Genomic DNA, 20,324 nt, shown 5'->3' on the forward strand with positions numbered 1-20,324 from the left:
TTATTTGTCCGTACCCATTGCACTGCAACAGGCAGTGCTGCCTTGTGGTCTAGTGTGAAGGGGACCAGCAGTCCCCAGGCCGGCTCCCAGCTAGGACTCTAGTGTCACATGTGCAGTGTCTAGTGCCTCTGCAGATTGACACAATGTGGGAAGAGAGGTGGCACAGAGTCAGGGACTACCCTGGACCATGTGGCTACAGGACAGTGAGTGTCATGGTCCCCTTGGGCAGTTCTTTAAACTCGCAGCAGAGGTCCTGCTGGGTTTCAAAGGAAGAGAGAACTGCGGGGTTAATTTTCAGTGTTCCCATTCCCTGTGTATATAAATGCCTTTAATGTGTCTGGTTTTGCCCGTTGCAAACTTTGAGGAAAATGATGAAGTAACTCTACTTATGGCTGAAGGTTCCTGTTGGAAAGTGTGTCCTTAGATCTTGATATTAAATGCATAAGGTATGGTGGTTGGGTACTGTCTAGATTGACTTGCTCTGAAAGTCTATGTAGTCCTATGCAAGCAGGTCACTGTCATTGCTCTAGAACCCTCCTGGCAGTCTGATTGCCAAAATGCCGGTGTCCGTACCATTTTGACGTTGTTATCTCACTCACCAGCTGGCAGCAGGCTTTGTGCACAGTAGCTGGTCTATATGTTTTGCAGGTGCTCAAACAGAGCTCTGATAAGATAACTTTGCAGTGTAGAGGATTGTGCTGAAGCAGCTTTTTTCAAAATTTTTATCTGAAGTACTTTCTTCTGATTCATTATAGAAATATTTTTTTAAAATAGGGTCCCTGAACTGCCATTCAGATGTGCTAAATTTGAGCACGGGCACATGCAGAGTATCAGAGTGGCAGAGCACTCTCAGGCAGGTGCAGGAATGTGGGGATTTCATGGATCAGACCCATCAGCAGAGCCATATCAGGTGCCATTTTGTGGATTAAAAGAAAAGGCTGTTGAGGCTGCAAGGATGAAGTGAGCTACCCATGTGCTGAGTTGTGAGCATACTTTCTTTTGCTTCAATGCGTTGCTCTTGTCCCACAGGGAAAACAACCGACACTGCATTCTATGGCTCCCGCCAAAGGTAGGTTCAGTTGATTCCCCAGATCTTATGACCAGCATGCTCAGACAATTACCAGCAACATGTTATATGCCATTTTATGTACTGAGAGATAGACTGTGAGGTTGGAGGAGCAACAGTGAGCTGCACTGGTACTAAACCTGGAGAGACCTCTCTTATGGCTCAATGCATTGAAATAATTCCACAGGAAACACTACTTATTCAAATGGCTCTGTAAATTGTTCCAACGAAAACAAGTTCAGGTGGCTCTTATACCTAAGAACAAACCAGACCAACACCACTGAAAATTCTGTAATTTAGGACAATTGGTGCCTTTCAATTCTTAGGCACTGGTCGAACTGTGAGTGAGACTAAGTCTGTGTCGTGAAGGTGTGCCCCTTTCCCAGAATCACATGGGCTGGTGAAGAGTAGTGTGGATCTCTGTAGGTGCACAGCAGTGAGGCTTTAGCTGGGGCTTGGAGTTTGTGGTGGACAGTAGCACAAGAGCCTGAGACGGAAACTTGCAGTAGGGAGTGACACAAGTGATTCTAGACAAAGAACCACATAGTGTAAGGAAAAGTAAAATTGACCTGTAGGCCTGTGTTCACTGCAGCTCAAATCAAGTATTAAGGAGAGGATTCTGCTAAACAGAATAGCATTTATCAATAGCAAAAGAAGAGACTGAGGCACTAGGAATATGACTGATGCCTCCCCAACAAAGGAACACAAGCCTTTGTCAATCTCAGGATGAACTGAGGAAGACATGGAGGAAAGGGGGCTAGAAACAAGTTTTACAGCTTGTTCTAGATCTTCTAAGCCAAGAATGTGGAGCACCCACAGGAGACATAGCATTCAGAAGAAAAACAAAATACACACATTATCATTAGCTGTTTTTATTCTGCATGATGGGTGTGTTTTGGAACACAGTCAAGCAGCTACTGCTTTTGGAAGGAGACTGTGTTTCAGGAAGAAGTATGGGGAGAATTCTATCTAAGGGAGCGTAGTATGGAGAGCAGATGTGTCTGGAAGAGGGCTCAAAGCTGCAGACTTAAACTGCGGCAGCCAGACCAAGCTGATTGTTGGCCCGGTCGAAGACGGTGAAGTACTGGCGGATGAAGACATCACCCAGGATCCAGAGTTCGCCAGAGGAGGTGTCAAGGTTCATGCCCTCGAAGCCACTGATGCAGTCGTCATCTTCCTGCAGAGCAGAGAAGGAACAGCATGGGAGAGTGGACAGTGGATCCAGTGACAAGAGCTAGTCATAATCACCCTGGGTTCCTTGTCTGTCTGCAAGTTCTATGCCTAGAAGGGATTCCTAGCTCAGTGTCCAGGGCTTTGCCTGTTGCTGACCTGGACGTACTGGTCCTAGCTTCTCAGTGCAGTCTTGGTGTTCATGCATTGCTGGACATTATGTGGTGTCTTTGGTTGAGCTGCAATCCTGACCTTAGAACACCAGCTTCCATAAAGGATGTCTGACATCTGGATGAGTCAGGCTTTCCCTCATTGAGTTACTAGATGTAGCTGTGCCTGTATGTAAGACGACTGAGGAGAGGCTCAGGTGTGAGTGCTTCTCAGTGGCGGTGTCAGTCACTAGGATAAATGGATTTTTCTCTTGACATTCTAGTTGATATTCCTGTAGCTCAATAGACTCAGATGTGGTCACTTTCATGGAATGGCACTAAGCACAATCTGAGAGTGGGTTGATCCCACATGTCTGGTTTTTAGATGAAGAATTGGAAACTGAGAATGGTTGCACTTTGCTGAGTATTGAAGGGCAGGTCATTGCGACTCAGGACGAAGTACAGATGTGCCTGAACACAGTCATTTTCTCAGGATGTCACCGTCTGCCTCCCTTTCCCTTTAGCGTTTTCTTCCAGATTCTCATTTGTGTGTTGTTTATAGATACGCTGTCTCATTAAATGTCCTACAGAGCAGGTGGCATCATCCTCTTGTCATTATGCTGGAGAAATATATATGTCTTTGAGGCAGGGCACAGTGAGTGATTACCTGGTAAAGTGGCTCTGCCCACTCATCCCAGCCTGGTCCTGTGGCCCTTACCTTCAGGATATAGGCACTGGCAGGCAGAGGGTACTGAATTCCATTGATGGTGAAGACAACATCAGGCAGGGAGTCGATGGCTGAGCAGCTGATGGTACCCTGGCAGGCGTGAGGATAGAAGTATTAGCAGGGGCTCATTCCTCGTGCATGGGACTCCCAGCACTTGAGTCTAGAAGAGAGCATCTGGGGATGGACTTGCCTCTCCCAACAAGTTCTCAGAAGCTCCGATGTAGCTCTGGATGCTGGAAATGGCACTGGTGGGTCCAGCCAGCAGAGAGGTGCCCGTGTCAATGATGGCCTGGCAGCTGTCTGCGCAAGCAATGGTCTCTCCGTTGATGGTGACGCTGAGGATGAGATGCAAGGAATTGTTTCATGCATGTACACAAGTAATGTGTGTGCTCTACATGAATGTACATGGATAGGGCATTCATTCAACACTTGGGAAGTCAGAGTACAACATGGCTTGTGTAGGTTTGACCTGAGCCGATTTCTTAGTCATTTGCTCCTTATCCTACACCTTCGGTGACATTCTTTGTAGAGATAAAGGCTGTGTGATGCTTCCCATGTTGCCTAAATGTTGAGAGGTGTGTAGAGTTGGCTTCAGCCACCTGGTCTGAAATGCTGGCAGGAGAAGCTGCATGACTAATCAGAATCAAGTGACTGTCTTGATTGTTGTATTGGACCAGGGTTCCCTCCTGTGCAGCCCTCTCTGTCCCCCACTCGTGTTCCTCGGCTCTCTCTAGTGTGTCCATGTTTCAGCTTCCTTCTGTGTTGGCTATCAAGACAGTGAGTCACCTGTGACTACACCAAGAACTGAGATCAGGGCCCAGGTCAGCACATTCAGCATCAGTATGGACTCACCTGTCCAAGGTGAACTGCCAGTAGCCCTCATGAGTGACAGGCACCCAGTTCAGACTTCCCGTGTAGTAAGAAGAATCAATGCCGCCAAACATCACCAAGCTGCCCTTCTCATCATCACTGTGGGAGAGGGAGAGAAGACGTGAACTCACTCATCTGCGACATTTCTGTTATGTAAAGCCTAGGCACCTCCCTGGATAGATCACCCATCCATGCCAAGAGCTGTGTTAATGTGACATTATGGTACATGTCTTGTTTTACCATTTTCAGGTAGTGGTCAGTATTATTAATTGCATATTTACCTATTCCAAAGAAGTGTGAGGCTCAGAAAAGAAAGCAACTTGCTCAAGATTGCCCAGATGGAAGTATTAGCCATAAGGAGAGCAAGGACAATATGGTTCCCAAATAAGCTTTGCTGTGTTAAGATCCTCATGACAGCTGCCCTGAGGGCACAAGAGATGTGAATTTGAGCCAATGTTGGCTCCTCAGCAATCAGGGGCACAGTCAGTGGCTCTCAATCAGGGCTGTTGATGCCAATGTCTGCAGACATTAGTCAGTTTTTCACATGTGTGGGCAATCTATGAACGTCCATTTGTCTGTTTCCCAAATGTCCCCAAAGCTCTCCTTGGCCTATGTTGAAGCTAGGAAATTGAGGTCAGTTGTTCTCTTCTGGGGAGAAAGTTCTTGAGTTTTCTGCAGTATCCTGATAGAATTGGCGCTATGGGGAGGCTGAGATGCAAGTAGTGGAGTGGTGACGGCATTCAGGAGGTGGAAATGGCAAGTGTGTACCTGAAGCAGTATCAGAACTCATAACGACTGCCTCAGTGTAGTTTTTAATTCCATATGGTATGAATTCTTAATCTGTCTCCAAATCGCAGTCAGGTCTTTGTAGTTTTGATATGAATCCTGAGGTGTGTGGCATGTGATTTCCCTCAAAAAGGCATGTTTTGAGGGCCATGGTGGATGGCAGGTGTCCTCAAAAGTTCCACTGGCTACTAACATTCAAGTTGGGAATTTCAGGGACAAATATCTCAGCTGGTCCAAAACAGTGAATGCAGACCAGTGTCAAGGGAAAGGAGGAAGAGAGACAGAGAGACAGTAAGAGACAGAGATTTGGCAGCATGATTGCTCAAAGACACCCTTCTCCACACCTTGATGGTGACACTCATCATTGTATCCTTTAAGAATGTTCCTTTCTCACTGTGCCTGAAGCAGTTCTTTTGTGGGTGTTGTGAAAGTGTTCAGTTTGATAAGGCCCTGAGTAGCCAACGTACGAGCTCAGGTAGACAGAGAAGAGGTCCTGGGACACGAGGCCCTCATTCCACATGTTGTCAAAGACGGGTGTGGCACCGGAGGCAGCGATGCTGGGGTAGCCCAGACCCAGGATGCCATCAAAGGGAGCAAACATGAAGGTGATGCCAGGCTCTGTCTTGCTCAGGCCAAAGATCTGGTTGGTGTCCTCGATGCTTCCAACCTGTGTAGGACAGAGAGAGAGAGAGAAAGAAGAGAGAGAGAGAGAGAGAGAGAGAGAGAGAGAGAGAGAGATGGTATCCTCCATGAGCACTGTTTGAGAGCACAGTTGGAGTCTTATGCTGTAGAAATAGCCATCATCTTTCATTTACTGAAGGATTGAGCTTGCAGGGCATCAGGCTGGTACGTAGAGTGCTTTTCACTGCCCACAGTATATATCAATGGCCGCTGATGCTTATGTGGCCCCCTCTGTATCTATATGAGCTTCTGCTGTAAGAAAGATGAAATTGCAATCCCAGCAAATTCTCTTCAGTGCTCCCTGTGCTAACAGTAGGGATTATGGAAGTCTTGTGACTTGAGGGAGGTAGAAGAAGTAGAAGAGAATACTGTAGGCATTTTAACCTTTCAGACCTCAATCCCTTGTTGTTCCATGACATTCATCACAGAGCTGGTGCAAGGGAGCCAGCTACCACTCCTTTTGCACTCTTGGATGAGCTCCTGATGTGTGTGCCACCTGTGTCTCATTGCTCTCCAAACACCCTGTTTTTTGCTTGTATGGGCTCTACAAAGCACACTGATAACATGAACTAATTGTGAGACAATGCACTCCCAAAAGTGCCTCCAGGGTTTCTTAGAATGGGCAGTGAGAGGTTCAGGGTCCCCAGGTACTCACTTTCACAGTGTCATATCCCAGGATGCCAGTCATGCTGCCAGTGCCATAGGTGATGGAGAGAGTCTCACTGGTGGCCTGGTAGGTGGAGGAGTCCTTAGGGTTGAAGCGCTTGTGGAGGACTGCAAGTCAGGAAGTGGCTCATCAGTGTATGAATATAAGGAAGTGAGCTGGTAATGGCTTTCTGGTGTCCTGTCTCTTGTCCCTGTGTGAGTCACTGGGGAAGAATAACCTTTGTCCTAACCTGACTTGAGGTGACCGTTAGAACACTAGTTCACTGGATCCTGTAGTCAGAAACACCATGTCACTGGTGGACAGTCTCAGGATATTCCTTAACTTCCCCAGATGACCAGGGCAAACACTGAGCACTGTCACAGGCCCCTCTGGCAGTAATGCTCCGTTATGGGGACAAAAAATTACCTGGGCACTTGCTGTGAAACAGAACACAGGTTAGACTCCTGTTAGTGAATGAAGCTGGAAGCATTGTGATGAGCCTCAGTGATAAAATCTGTCAGATCAGCAAATCAGTGCCTGTTGTGTGTGTTTCATGAACACTGTATTATCGTTAAGGCCCCTGCACCTGGTCAATATCAAAACTTTGCCTTTAGAAAGGCATCACTTGGGGCATGCACAAACTTTGTGCCACTGGTACATCATCTGACCATATCTCTTCATCCCTGTATGGCACACAGCCAGTTTCCCAGTTTGACTCTCTGATGCCACATCCCTGAGAAGCCGTGTTGTATGAATCCTGAGTGCCTCCAACAGGCTGAAGGGCAGCACTGAGAAGTGTCTGAGTGGTCAGGGTTCCCAGGTTGTCAGCTGATGCCGGGAAAGAAGGAGTGGGAGGGGTTGTAAAGGTCCAGGTACTCACAGCAGGCAAGGCTGGAGCAGTAGGTGGAGGGCACCCAGAGGTTGGAGGAGCCAGTGTCAAAGATGACGGTGAATTCCTGAGGGGGTGTTCCAATGCTGATGGTGCCGAAGTACTCAGCCTGTGGGGGTCAGGACAGCACAGCTCAAGGACACGGAGTTTTACATGCAGGTCTACCTGAAGACCATCTCCTCAGTTCACTGCTCCATCATCCTCTCCTCTCTTCTAATTTCTGCTTTCAGGGCTCCCTCATTCAAAGCCCAGCTCTTGTCCCCACTCCACCTTGTAGTCTTGTCTGATGGCTCCCTGGTTTCCCTTGACTCTTCCCTGTTAAGTCATTTGTACCCAAGGCTCATGTGCTGTCCCCTGTTGGCTGGTTGTCTCCGTGTGTCAGTCTCAGCCTCTTGTGTTGTGAGCTTCTCAGAGAGCGTAGTGCAACCTGTGCTGGCAGCAAGTGAAGCCTCAAGTGCACTTTGTTCATTTTCATATCAGGTGACACAGGTCACTTAACCTTAGGGCTTGTGGAACTATGTTATTCCTCAACTTTGGTGTTAATTGTAGGTTATAAGACAAAACACACTCAGTGTTTCAATTCTCAGTGGCAGCACGTTACTTCTTGCCCGTTCTACTCCACTTTCCCTGTTATGGTGAAAGACAATTGAAGATCTATTGCAGGGCAAGGAGCTTGCATTGGTTGTCCCTTCAGTTTGTCTTTCAGAACTCTGGCCAAATGTCACCTCTACAGGCCCATGAAATGGCAAAGCTGATTAAGCCTCTGCCTGCACTATTGTCATCCTGTATGTGTATGCATTAAATTTCCAGTTGTTCCACTTCATGTCCAGGTCTCTGTTATGTCCTGGGAAGACAGTGGATAAGAGGTCAAGTGTTTGGGCCCTTACACTCATGTTTATTTCCCCACTTATGGCAGCTTTGCATCAATTGAAAAACTTCTTTTCCTTTCCATGCTTCTCCTGCACCCTGTTGTTTCTTCACCATAAGCACTTGGCTTCCTGTGGCCATGGGATGAACACAAACTCTCCTGCTCTCAGGAAGTCCTTTCCTCCTCATAGAACCATACACTCTTCTGTCACAGCTCCCAGGATATGTCTGTGCCCTCCTAGAGCCACTTGGTCACTGAATGACAACTTTTGCTCATAGTCTTTTCCTTAGTCTGTCTTCTTCCTGAGTTTGGAGATTCTCTCATTCTCTCATGTTCTTCCCCGCCCCCCGTGACCCCAACATTGTGCTTTCTTTAATATTTTACCCTGCCAAAAGATATCTGACCTATAAGCTTGGACCGAGTGTACATATTGAAGAAATGAATGATCAACAAATGAGAGTGATAGTTCAGATTGCGAGTTTCCCTGAGTATCCTTGGGCTGGTGACATCAGTCAGGTGTCTTGACTGCCATCCCAATTCCCCATTCATACTCTAGCCCAGTCCTTGTTGCTGCTGCCATTTCTATTTGCCTATGCACTCACATCCATGTAGTTCTCCATTGTCTCAGTGGACTCGGTGGCAAAGGCATCCTTGGGGAAGTACTTGGAGGCCGGGTTGGGGCTGTGAGTCTTGAGGTAGTCCTGCAGCAAGCCCTTCTCAATCAGGTTCTTCCTCAAGGACTTCTTTTTGACCAGAGGAACCCTGGGGCAGAGCATTGAGACAGTCCCAGTCAAGGGATGATTGGTTACTGGCTGAGGATCCTGCCCAGAGCATGCTGCAAGTGCCCTAATACATAATGAAAGTAGTTCAAGAGAAGCAAAGGAAGGAGAGTGAGAAGCTCCCATCTTTTTCCTAGAATGCACAGAGTGGAGGTGACTGCAATGGTGCTGAAAGCACACCACAGCAGCTCTCAGGGTCTGTGGTGTTAGCCATGCCTACCGTGTGGCCTCAGCAGGAAGGAAAAGGAACCCAGGAAGACTCAAGACACTGGAACATAGGAAGGAAGGAATGTGTTCAGTAGGACAGCTGGAATGTGGATGTAGCAGAGGGCTGGAGAGATGTCCTTGGAGTTTTACATCCTGCTGCCCAACCCCAGACTCACTTGTGGATGACGCACTCAGAGAGTGCCAGCAGGCTGAGCAGCAGCAGCCACTTCATGGTTTTTGCTGTCTCCCAAGTCAATGGGCAAGGCAGGCTGAGTGGAAGGTGTAGAGCACCAGACTAGGGCCCCTGCTTATATACATTGGGGCCAAATCCTCACTCTAATAACCCTTATCAGCATGTCAATGCCACCAGCTATCACACTCCCAAGTAGAACATTATGATAAGACAGTCCTGCCTGGAGTCACGTTCAGAGAATTTTCCTGCTGAGTGGCTTTCCACCAAAACGATATCACACAGTTTGAGTACATCTGGGGTGTGTTTGGGGAGGTGGGTGGGAAGAAGCTTTCCAAGCTCAGTGTTTTGACAGAAGTGGTCAGAGATGCATAGAACACAGCATTAATCCAATGTTGGAGAAGGTCAGCATACCGTGATTTGTTCCTGTTCAAGCAACCTATGTTTGTGGTGTTTTAGAAAGCAGCTGCTCACAATAGCGATGTGTGCTGTTTCTATAGAGCATGGGAGCAGTCAGAGGCTCAGTGGGTAAGACCCACCTCCCTGTGCAGATGGGTTCATTGGGTACGCCTTTATGGAATCTGTGCATTAGTGTGTAGATTTGCCTTCTGTTGACAGATTCTGAGTCATTATTTCCTCTTCATGGCTTGGAAAATGTTATTTCTTTCATAAGTTGGGTCATAGAAACACTATACTTGGTGCTTCAGTCCGTATATAATGAAAGTGTCTGGTACACACTACCCACATGTTTGGCCAGAGGCACTGTGTCTGTGATGACACCCAGTATATGCATGGAGCAATTCTCCGTGGAGATAACCTGGATCTAGAAAGAGTGTGTAATAGAAGGTGTAACCTGAGATGAGGGGACACGTTTGACTGTGTGATGGCCCCATGTTCAGCTATGACTGGAGTTGGAAACAACACAGTGTGAGCCCCTTCCACCAATTCTGCTAGGAGTTTGGGCAGAGAGTTCCCCTCATCCCCACCATTAGCAGCATCCCTGAGTAGCATTTACTACCTTGTGAATTCTTGATTGATAATACAGCTGTGATTGGTGACCTGAAATGATCTTGATCTGAAGTCCCCATGTGTCTTACATGATCACTGGAGACTCAAACATGGGGACCATTTAGAAGAGTCCACAGTGATGTGAAAATTGATTTACAGGGACAGTTTATTGCAGGAATGTAAGGATGAAACAGCAGCAAGGAGTCTGTTTGTTGCCAAGCCTGATCATGAAAGTGTGTAGGGTGTGCCGAATTCTAAACTGCATGCACAATTGCTCCACAGAAGAGTGAACTGCAGGGAGAGAGGGAGACATCTTGTCTTCCCTCCTGGAGGGATTCTGGATCATATTGGAGGAAGCTTTTGAGTTGAGAAAGACACTTAATATTTTCACAAGAGTAGGATTTTGAATTTCAGAGGGAGACTGACATGCTTAGGGAAACAATTAAGGAGTGAGGCAAAGACGCCAAATACAGGAACTAACCACACACCTCCAGGATCTGGAAAAACAGCAGCAGAAGAGTCCCACGCACAATAGGAAACAAGAAATCATCAAAACAAGGGAGGAGATAAACCAAATAGAAATCAAAAAAACTATACATAAAATCAACAAATCAAAAAGTTGGTTTTTTGAGAAAATAAACAAAATAGACACTCCACTGGCCCGATTGACCAAAAAAAAAACCAAGAGAAAGTGAGAATCAACAGCATTAAAGATGAAAAAGGCAACATAACAACAGACAGTGCAATCATTAAGAAAATAATTAGAAATTACTACAAAGAACTGTACTCCCACAAATTTGAGGACCACCAAGAAATAGAAAAGTTCTTGGACTCCCTCCATTTACCAAAACTCAGTCCGGAGGCAACTGCAGAATTAAATAAACCCATAACCGAGGTAGAGATTGAAACAGTCATCAAGGATCTCCCAACGAAAAAAAGCCCAGGCCCAGACGGCTTCACTACAGAATTCTACAAAACATTCCGAACAGAACTAACCCCAATCCTCTACAAGCTCTTCAAAACAATAGAGGAGGAAGCAACCCTCCCAAACTCATTCTATGAAGCCAACATCACCTTAATCCCAAAACCGCACAGAGAACCATCAGAGAAGGAAAACTACAGACCTATTTCTCTGATGAACATTGATGCTAAAATTCTCAACAAAATCCTAGCCAATAGAATTCAAAAAATCATCAGACAGATCATTCATCCGGATCAAGTAGGATTCATCCCTGGAATGCAGGGATGGTTCAACATTCGGAAATCCATAAATGTTATAAACCATATCCAAAAACTGCAAAACAAGAACCACATAATAGTTTCAATAGATGCAGAAAAAGCTTTCGACAAAATCCAACACCTCTTCATGCTAAAAACTCTAGCCAAAGTAGGCATAGATGGGAAAATCCACAACATAATCAAAGCAATTTATGAAAAACCCAACGCCAGTATCATACTGAATGGAGAAAAGCTAGAACCCTTCCCACTGCGATCTGGAACAAGACAAGGGTGCCCGCTATCACCACTGCTATTCAACATAGTCCTAGAGGTACTTGCAGAGGCCATAAGACAAGAAAAAGAAATCAAAGGCATACGTATAGGAAACGAAGAAGTCAAGCTTTCACTATATGCAGATGACATAATCCTATACATAGAAAAACCAGGAGACTCAATATAGAAACTGCTAGAACTTATACGAGAGTTTGGCAGAGTGGTGGGGTACAAAATTAACGAACGAAAATCAACAGCCATAGTGTACGCAAATAACACCAAGATGGAAGAAGATCTAACCAACAGGATACCATTCAAAATAGCTGAGAGAAGTATGAAGTATTTGGGAATAAATCTAACCAAAAGTGTAGGAGACCTATTCGAAGAAAACTACAAACTATTTAAAAAGGAAATTGAACAAAACCTCAAAAGATGGAATAACATCCCGTGCTCCTGGATAGGCAAAATCAATATCATTAAAATGTCTATACTACCACAAGCAATATACATTTTCAACTCAATTCCAATCAAATTGCCCAAAACATTCTTCACGGAACTGGATACAATGATTCAAAAGTTCATCTGGAAACACAAAAAACCACGAATAGCTAGAACCATCCTGAAAAATACGAAATTAGCAGGTGGGAATCACAATCCCGGACCTCTGGACATACTATAGACAGGGTTATCAAAACAGCCTGGTGGTCTGGCACAAAGACAGAAAGGAAGATAATGGAATCAGATTTTAGGAAGCACCAAAAGGGAAACACAAGATACAGCCAGTTAATCTTGACAAAAAGACCAATGCATAGTTCAAGCAAGTGAAGGATCTTTTGTAATGTTTGTTGGGACACTGGCTGATAGTGTAGAAACAAAAAGATGACCACTCATTATCACCATACACTAAGATCCAATCTACATGGTAAAAAGACCTAAACTACATCCAGAAACCTTCAAACTCTTGCAGGAAAATGTAGGAAATACCCTGCAAGACCTAGGCGTAGGTAGACTTTCTAAGAAGGACCCAAAATGACGACATCATAGCCAGTTGAGAACGAATAACAAATGGGACCTCATCAAAAATAAGAAGCTTCTGTACAGCAAGGGAAACAAATCAACAAAGTAAAAAATGCTAACCACAGAGCGGCAGGCAGAGAGATCTTTGCACCGATATAGGTGATAGGGGGCTAATTTCCAGGATATACAAGACTTCAAAACATAACCAAAAAAAACCAAAACAAACAAGCCACTCAAGAAAGGGGCACGGAAATGGGCAATACATTAACAAATAGAACAAGTCCAAAGGCACAAACAAACATTAATGAAAAAATCGTTCCCAGCTCCCTAGCAATAAGGGAAAAATCCAATTAAACATCGATGAGGTACCACATTAACACCAGTAAGATTGGCCCCCACATAAACAAGAACACCAAGACGCCTTGCGGGCTGAGGATGCAGGAAAAGGGAATCCCTACTCCTGCTGGTGGAGCTGCAAATTGGTAACTGCCTTTTGGAAACAGTCTGGAAGAACACTCAAACAACTCAAAATCTGCATACCATATGACCCAGCAATAGCAATCCTAGGATTATATCCAAAAACCTGTTTTCGACAAAACCTAAACATGATTCCTATGTTCATTGCAGCAAATCTGTAATTGCGAAACATGGAAGCGCAACCGAAATGCCCATCGCAGAATGATTGGATAAGAAAGCTTTGGTTCATCTACTCCAGTGGGGAATACTAATCAGCTATTAAAAAAAAACAAAATGCAGTTCTTTGTGGTAAAAGGCACAACTGGAAAACTATAAATGCTAAGGGCAAAGGAGTGAATCCAAAAGATTAGATACACATGTTTGCCTTGATTTAACCTGTAATTTTTTGTTTGGTGTTGTATTTTTTTGAACCTGTCATTGATCTGTCTCAACCCAGATGTTTCGAAGAATGGAACTTGCATTATTTTAATATATTGTTTACCCAATACATGTCAATTAATTCCATAATGTTGTATAATGATACTGAGGGCTTGTTGGGGCTTTATAACTGAACTGGAACTTACTCTGTTAGACCTAATCGTCCGACCATGAAGGTCTCCCAAAGGCCACTGTAACTTATCTGGACTCAGATAAGACGTCTGAACTTTATTGCTATAGGCATGTGTTTGCAAGCAATGAATCTCAACTGACTTGAATAAATAGGTTATGCAACAAGGTGGAGGAATCCACCATGGGGGAGGGTGTGTGAGTGAGGTGTGTGTGAGTGGGATCCAGCCCCTATAAACTGTACTACATAATATAATGTAAGCAACAATAAAAAAAAAAAAAAGGAGTGAGGCAGATTTTCTCTAGGATGTCCCTGATGTGATTGGAACATTGTTGTGGATGTTAAATACTCTGTTAAATCTCCTTTGTCCTACATTGTCTGCCAATGGTGCTGTTGGGAAGAGTGGATCTATCAGGAGGTGAGAGGTCCTTGTGTCAGCAGACTCTTGTCCATGGAGATCGTTCCTCAGGAGAGGGCTGCTGTTAGCCTGCATGTCCACGGAGCCACCATCTGTGGAATCTGGCTCACCTTCTTGTCTTTCTGCACACACACCAATGTCCATTATGGGTTCCTCACCAGGAAACATTCTACCTAATGGTATTTGGTCTTGAAATATTGAAAACACAGCAATTGATTGTGTAAGGTGTTTCTTTGTAGTAGTGAGAATCAGACTAACACAGGCCCAGTTCGTGTTTCAGGGATATTGATGCAGTGGTATAGCCCACTCCCTTTGAACATAGGCACGACCCCTGACTTGATTCTGATCCTCTAGGCTACAGCAAGAAGAGACATGTGTGTTTGAGTTGTGTTGTGCTGATTGCAACACCTGTCATGCTGGTTGACTGTAGGTGTAGACTCTCTCTACTGGCTCTGAGAAAGTAAGAAGTTCAACTGACAGGAGCAACATAACAGGACATTGAGTGTCATCTCAGCCATCAGCCAAAGAAACTGAAGGCCACTGGCTGACAATTCACCCAGAGATGAATCCTTCCCACTCAGAATGAGTGTGGGCATAGTCTTTCTCCATTTAGTCACAGGTGGAACCATCCCCTTGGCAGGCCTAAGTCCAACAAGAGCCACTTGGATGTCTCACTCTCGGTATCATTCATGACATGTTTGTGATCTGAGGAAGCAGAGGTTAAAGTCCGTTGGTTGTGTCATGTATAATCAATTTTGAGGCAAAATTGATTTCCTCTGCTTCCTTGGGCACTTTGAGATCTGTGCTCTTCTTCCCTTTAAATTCCCATGCATGCTGTTACCCTGAGCAACATGTGGTACTCTCCAGACTGGTCCCTGGGTCTCAGGAGAGTGCTGTCCTTGCGAGGCTCTTGGCATATGTGGCTTATTTCCGTGTGTGTGTGTGTGTTTTAAAGAAGATTTATTTATTTTTATTGGAAAGTGAGCTATAGAGAGAGGAGGAGAGACAGAGAGGAAGATATTTCATCCATTCATTCATTGCCCAAGGAACCATAATGGCCAGAGCTGAGCCGATCTGAAGCCTGGAGCCTGGAGCTTCTTCCGGCTCTCCCATGTGAGTACAATGTCCCAAGGCCTTGGGGCATCCTCGACTGCTTTCCCAGGCCACAAGCAGCTATCTAGATGGGAAGCAGGACCTCCGGGACATGAACTGTTGCCCATATGGGATCCTGATGTGTGCAAAGTGAGGACTTTAGCCGCTAGTCTTGCACACCGGGCCCTTTGAGTGTTTTTGAGTGTATGTTGGCATTCTGTGATGACTGTTCCAGGGTCACTCTGAGAAGTGAACTCCATGACCTCATGTACTAGAACTCTTGGGAGACAGAGGGTGATCTTGCTGCTGGAGCCTTCTGATCATCAGCCAATGTGATCCAGGGCAAACACCAAAGAATCTGCCTAATCTCAGAGTGCCAGGTGGCCATGCAGGATATGTGGACAACAGTGTTTACCCAGCCATTAGTCCTGCCTGGCACTCGGTGTGGCAGTGCCTGGCCTTGCGGTACTAGTGTTGGCTACTCCTTGCCAAGGTCCCAGGTGTTCAGGAGTGTTCCAGGAATGTATCAGATTAAGTAATGGAATGAGGTTGAAGAAAGTACACATGTCGAGATGGAGATGGAGCACTTAATGCTTGACAGGTGCTGTGGAGTTGGACTGATTGCAGAGCTTTCCATCAGGGACTCAGCCCAGGGCATGGACCTCAGTCACAGCAACCTTGTACTCTATCCTTCTCTGCCTCAGGCTCACTGCTCTTCCCTAGTTGTAGGCTGTTGTTACCATTCCATTGACAGGCTCATTCGTTCTGGTTCACATATGCACATAACATGCAGGAGCTTCAGAAGCTCATAGGATAATAGCTCTAGAAAAATCATTTATTGTGTAGAAGAGGTTGTGTAATCTGAGCATAGTTTTCATAGCACACATCTTCTGTGGGAGTGTCGAAGTACTCCTATACGTGATTAGTATAGACTTGTTTATAGGTACGTAAGTAATGGGGGGTTAGATGTTACAGTGGTTGATTCTGCTCTAGATGTCCCCATCTAGCATTGTCCACATCTGCTACAACGGTGATTGAATTTCAGTCCTGCTTCTCCTGTGTCTACTATCCTTCAAATTTTTACTTGTGGCCAATGATACATTGATCACTTGGATCTTGCTACAGATGTGGGAGTCTCAGATTGATTTCTGGATCACTGTATTCAACCTACCCTGTTAATCTTTGTGGGCATTTAGGTCGGGAACCAATGCAAGAAAGATCTCTCTCTCTCTCTCCCTCTGTGCTTTTTAATAACATAAATCGTATTAAAGTGTTTTCAAAATGATTTATAACCCCATTATTCAGTGCTAATCACCAATCTTGTTTCAAATGAATGTGTTTATTTTTTATATACACTTATATATAGTACAGAATATACTGTCATGCCACCTGTTTATCTTTTTGTTTGTAATTTACCTTTAGTGCAGTAATTGTGTATTTTTCATGTGATTCCTTGTGAATTGACATGATCCTTGTATCTTTGCTTAGTCTTTTTTTGTAAAAAGTATGATTGAATTTTTTTGTTCTTTTTAAAAAAATTTAAAAATAATCTTACTTAGTTGATTAGGGTACAAAGGGTCAAGGGCTAGAGGAAAGTGGGTTATACCATTATTTCCACACTAATATCCTTTTTGCCCCCTGTGTCGGGGCCAGGGGAGCAACAAAGGGAAAAGTCCCATCCATCCTTCCACCCATCCCTGGAACCTGATGTGAGGCAAGCTCTGAGTGTTGTAGCCCTGCCTTGTCTGGTCTGCCCCCATCCCAACTCTTGCTCTTCAATGGGAGTGTTTGTCCAGCAGGGGAGCCCACATACCCCTGCTGGCATTGCCTCCTCCCCTCCACGGTTCTCACGTGTGCTGTTTGGGTGCTGCAACGACATCTGTTACGGGTCACCTCACCTTGGCATCATTCCTTAATGTGCACTGGTATGTGTTGTGACTGAAACTGGCCCGACCTACACTCTGTGCTGGCACTCGGATTTGTCCATGGTTGATGTGAATGGGTTCAGCCCTGTCTGCCCCCAACTTATGCCATATGGATGATGGTGGGTATCTTCCTCTGGCCTGGTCTGGGCTGCTCCATATCGTGGTTCTTGCGCTCACCTGTAGGGACTGTTTTCTGATGGAGGAGTTTCCCATGCTCCTTCTTCAGAACCTTTTCCTAGGCCAGGTCTTGCATGGTGGTTCCATGGACAAGCCCTCCTTGCTGGCCTTCAATGCATTCCAGTTGTTTACATGAGCTGTTTCACCCCAGCCAAGGCTTGTCCATACCCAGACACTGCTCACATATGGCTCAGTAGGGGCAGAGACCCAGCCTAGTGCATCCTACATCTACCCAGGTTCTCCAGAGCACCAGATGGTGCTGGAGTTTAGCCCCGTGTAGTGTGCCAAGCCACAGTCCACATTTGTGCCTAGGGAGATTGCAGCCATATCCAGACCAGAACGCAGCCCCAACTCCCAGCCCCAGCACGGACCCATGGGAATCCCAACCCAGCAAGAGTGTACTCTCACAGCTCCCCAACAGTCTATTCCCAACCCCAGATTGTGCGCATGTGAGTGGGTGCTCTGACCCAGTTGGCATAGCCCCTCACCTGTCTCAGCCTTTGATTCGATGCTGTGGCCTAGTATCCCTGCCTCATGAAGACCAGTTGGAGTAAGAGCCTAGGTCAGAATGACATGTGCTCCATGCTGATTTCTTTTCTTTTTTTGTGAGTTGAAGTTTGCTTGTCCCTGTGCAGTCCGCCCCCTTTAGTTGCAGTTTGGCCCACCACACATTTACTTTTAGATGCATCTTCAGGTGGTGCTGCCTTGACCTGCCCAGATTGCCATTCGTTCCTTTACCCATGAGTCATGGCAGGTTTCATGGTTACTCGTAGATTAGCCCATCACCACTTCAGCTTGCGAGCTAACCTGCGGGACTTGTATTTCCACAGGGTTGGGTTCACACTTGCCCCACAGAGATTACCCCCAGACCAACTTTTCTTGCTTGCTGGTTAGTGTCTTGATCCTGCCAAATGTGACCAGTCCACTATTCCACCACCCAGTCAAGTAACGGCACCTAGTCCTGCAGGACAGACCCCCATCCATACCTTTGGTGTGGACTGGTGCATGTTGTATGCTAACAGCCCATCTCTGGATTCCTAATTTACATAGTGAATCAGTCTGGATGAAATAGATCTGATGGACACTCCCCTCCAAACCATCAGGTCTCAGTTCCCATGCTTGCCTGAAATTTTCATGACCCTGTTACTGTGAATCACCCAGAATTCATCTCTCACCTGCACTAAAACTGGCCATATTCATGGGTGTCCCTAAGCAACAATTTCATATCCTAAAATCTGCAGAGCTCGCCACTTAGTGCCCTGGCCACCCAAAGCCAAGGACTCGTTCACTGTCTTCTGGCAGTGGCTTTGGCCTGAGTTCCCAGCCTTTGATCCAGCCTGGCAGGGGCACCCCCTACAGTCGCCACACTGCAGGGAGCTGCAAACCATCCCCAACCCCAAGGCCTGGACCCCTCCCAGACTTGGCCTGCTGCAATGTTTAGCAGCAGGGTGGAGCTAGCTGTTTAATCTTGGCATTCATTTATTAATTCTTTTTTTTTCTTTGAACTTAGAATGAGAGAGAGGTAGAAAGTGAGAGCATCAAGTTACTGGTACACTGATCACCATGACCACCCTCACCACCATGACCTAAATTGGTCTAGATCAAGCCAGGAGCAAAGAAGGCCATCTGCATTTCCCTAGTTGGGAACAGGAGCCTGGGTGCTTGTGTTATCTTTCACTGATTTGGCACACACATTAGATGTTATCAAATCACAAGTGCAGAATTGGGGACTTGAGTCTGTGCTCTGATGGGAGACACCAGTTTGATAGGCTATGGGTTTAGGTGCTGTGGCACAATGCAGGCTCATAAGCTCTTCTTGAAGCAGAACATGCAGTCAGGAAGTCATGTGTGTGCTTGATGTGTTTTCACAAACTGAGCATATGTATTTGTATACGTCAGATTTCCTTGATTTTCACAAAATACATGAGGCTCTTGGTGTTCCAAAGGAATAGATTTAGTTTGGTGCTAGAGATTCACAAGAAAGATCAAGTAGGCCCTCTTTTCTTAGGCGTTGTAATGTTTATCAATAACTTATATGGAGACTCTGAGTCCCATACTCTGGGCTTACCCTTGCATATCCACAGCTGTTGAGAATATTAGGAGAGTGTGTCTGTTGTGTTTGTGTGTCTTGCACATAAATAGAAATTAATTATGTGTAACACTATTACACTTTACCAGAAACACTAATATCCTCATATTTATTCAGTTAAAACATTGACCTACTGAATAGAACAGTGAGTTGTGCTGCTTTTTTGTTTTTTATTTATGATTTTTACTACAATTTTACGATACAGTTCCATAGGCCTGTGATTTTCCCTCATCCCTGCCCCAGCTGTACTCCCCCAACTTCCCCTATATCATTGCTAAAGTATAGTTATTCATACACAGTCATATTTCCATTACTGTGGGCATGGACAATGGCAGAGAATCCAGGATCCTATTGTCAAGATATGTTCAACGATTTCACTGGGAGTCCATCTGTGATCTGAAAGTAGAGATGCATACTGCACTGTATCCTTACACCTGGATATGATAGTCTCCCTTGCACAGTTAATATACATGTCCTTAAATGAAAAGCCACAGAAATAATGAACAGGAAAAAAAAAAAGAAATTTACTGGGCCCATTGTGATAGCGTAGCGGTGGGGGTGCTGGTTCTAATCCCGGCAACCTCGCTTCCCATCCAGCTTTCTGTCTGTGGCCTGGGAAAGTAGTCAAGGACAGCCCAAGACTTTAGGACCCTGCACCCACATGGAAGACCCATAAGAGGCTCCTGTCTTCAGATTGACTCAGCTCCATTCGTTGCGTCCACTTGGGGAGTGAACCATCGGACGGAAGATCTTCCTCTCTCTCTCTCTCTCCTCTCTGTGTATCCACCTTTCCAATATAAAATAAATAAATCTTTAAAAAAATGGAAATTTACAATGCCATGAAGTTAAATAATACTGAATGATTGGTGTATAGCTGCAGAAGAGACAAAGAAAATCAAGAACCTTGTTGAAGAAAATGATGTTACTGTCTGACCTATGAGTTAATGAAGAATTTAATGAGAAAAAACTGTTTTGAATCAATAAAAACAAAAACATTCAAACCCATGAGATGTAGTTTCCACTGATCTTTATTGGAGAGATGTGTCTTCTATAGG

General features: G+C 45.3%; 1 protein-coding gene across 1 annotated transcript; it reads right to left on the reverse strand.

Moving 5' to 3' along the window:
* Nucleotides 1-2,093: 2,093 nt before the first annotated feature.
* On the reverse strand, nt 2,094-9,070 carry LOC121157555 (pepsin II-4-like). The gene is made up of 9 exons (XM_040981840.1): nt 9,015-9,070; nt 8,455-8,614; nt 6,976-7,093; nt 6,105-6,223; nt 5,236-5,435; nt 3,965-4,081; nt 3,303-3,447; nt 3,104-3,202; nt 2,094-2,243 (listed from the first exon to the last, which is right to left on the reverse strand). Exons 1-9 carry the CDS (start codon nt 9,068-9,070, stop codon nt 2,094-2,096), a joined length of 1,164 nt encoding a protein of 387 aa, XP_040837774.1.
* Between the last annotated feature and the right edge of the window lie 11,254 nt (nt 9,071-20,324).

The sequence above is a fragment of the Ochotona curzoniae genome, unplaced genomic scaffold, assembly GCF_017591425.1.
Source record: "Ochotona curzoniae isolate NIBS_2020 unplaced genomic scaffold, NIBS_Ocur_1.0 contig_3526, whole genome shotgun sequence".
Taxonomy (NCBI): domain Eukaryota; kingdom Metazoa; phylum Chordata; class Mammalia; order Lagomorpha; family Ochotonidae; genus Ochotona; species Ochotona curzoniae.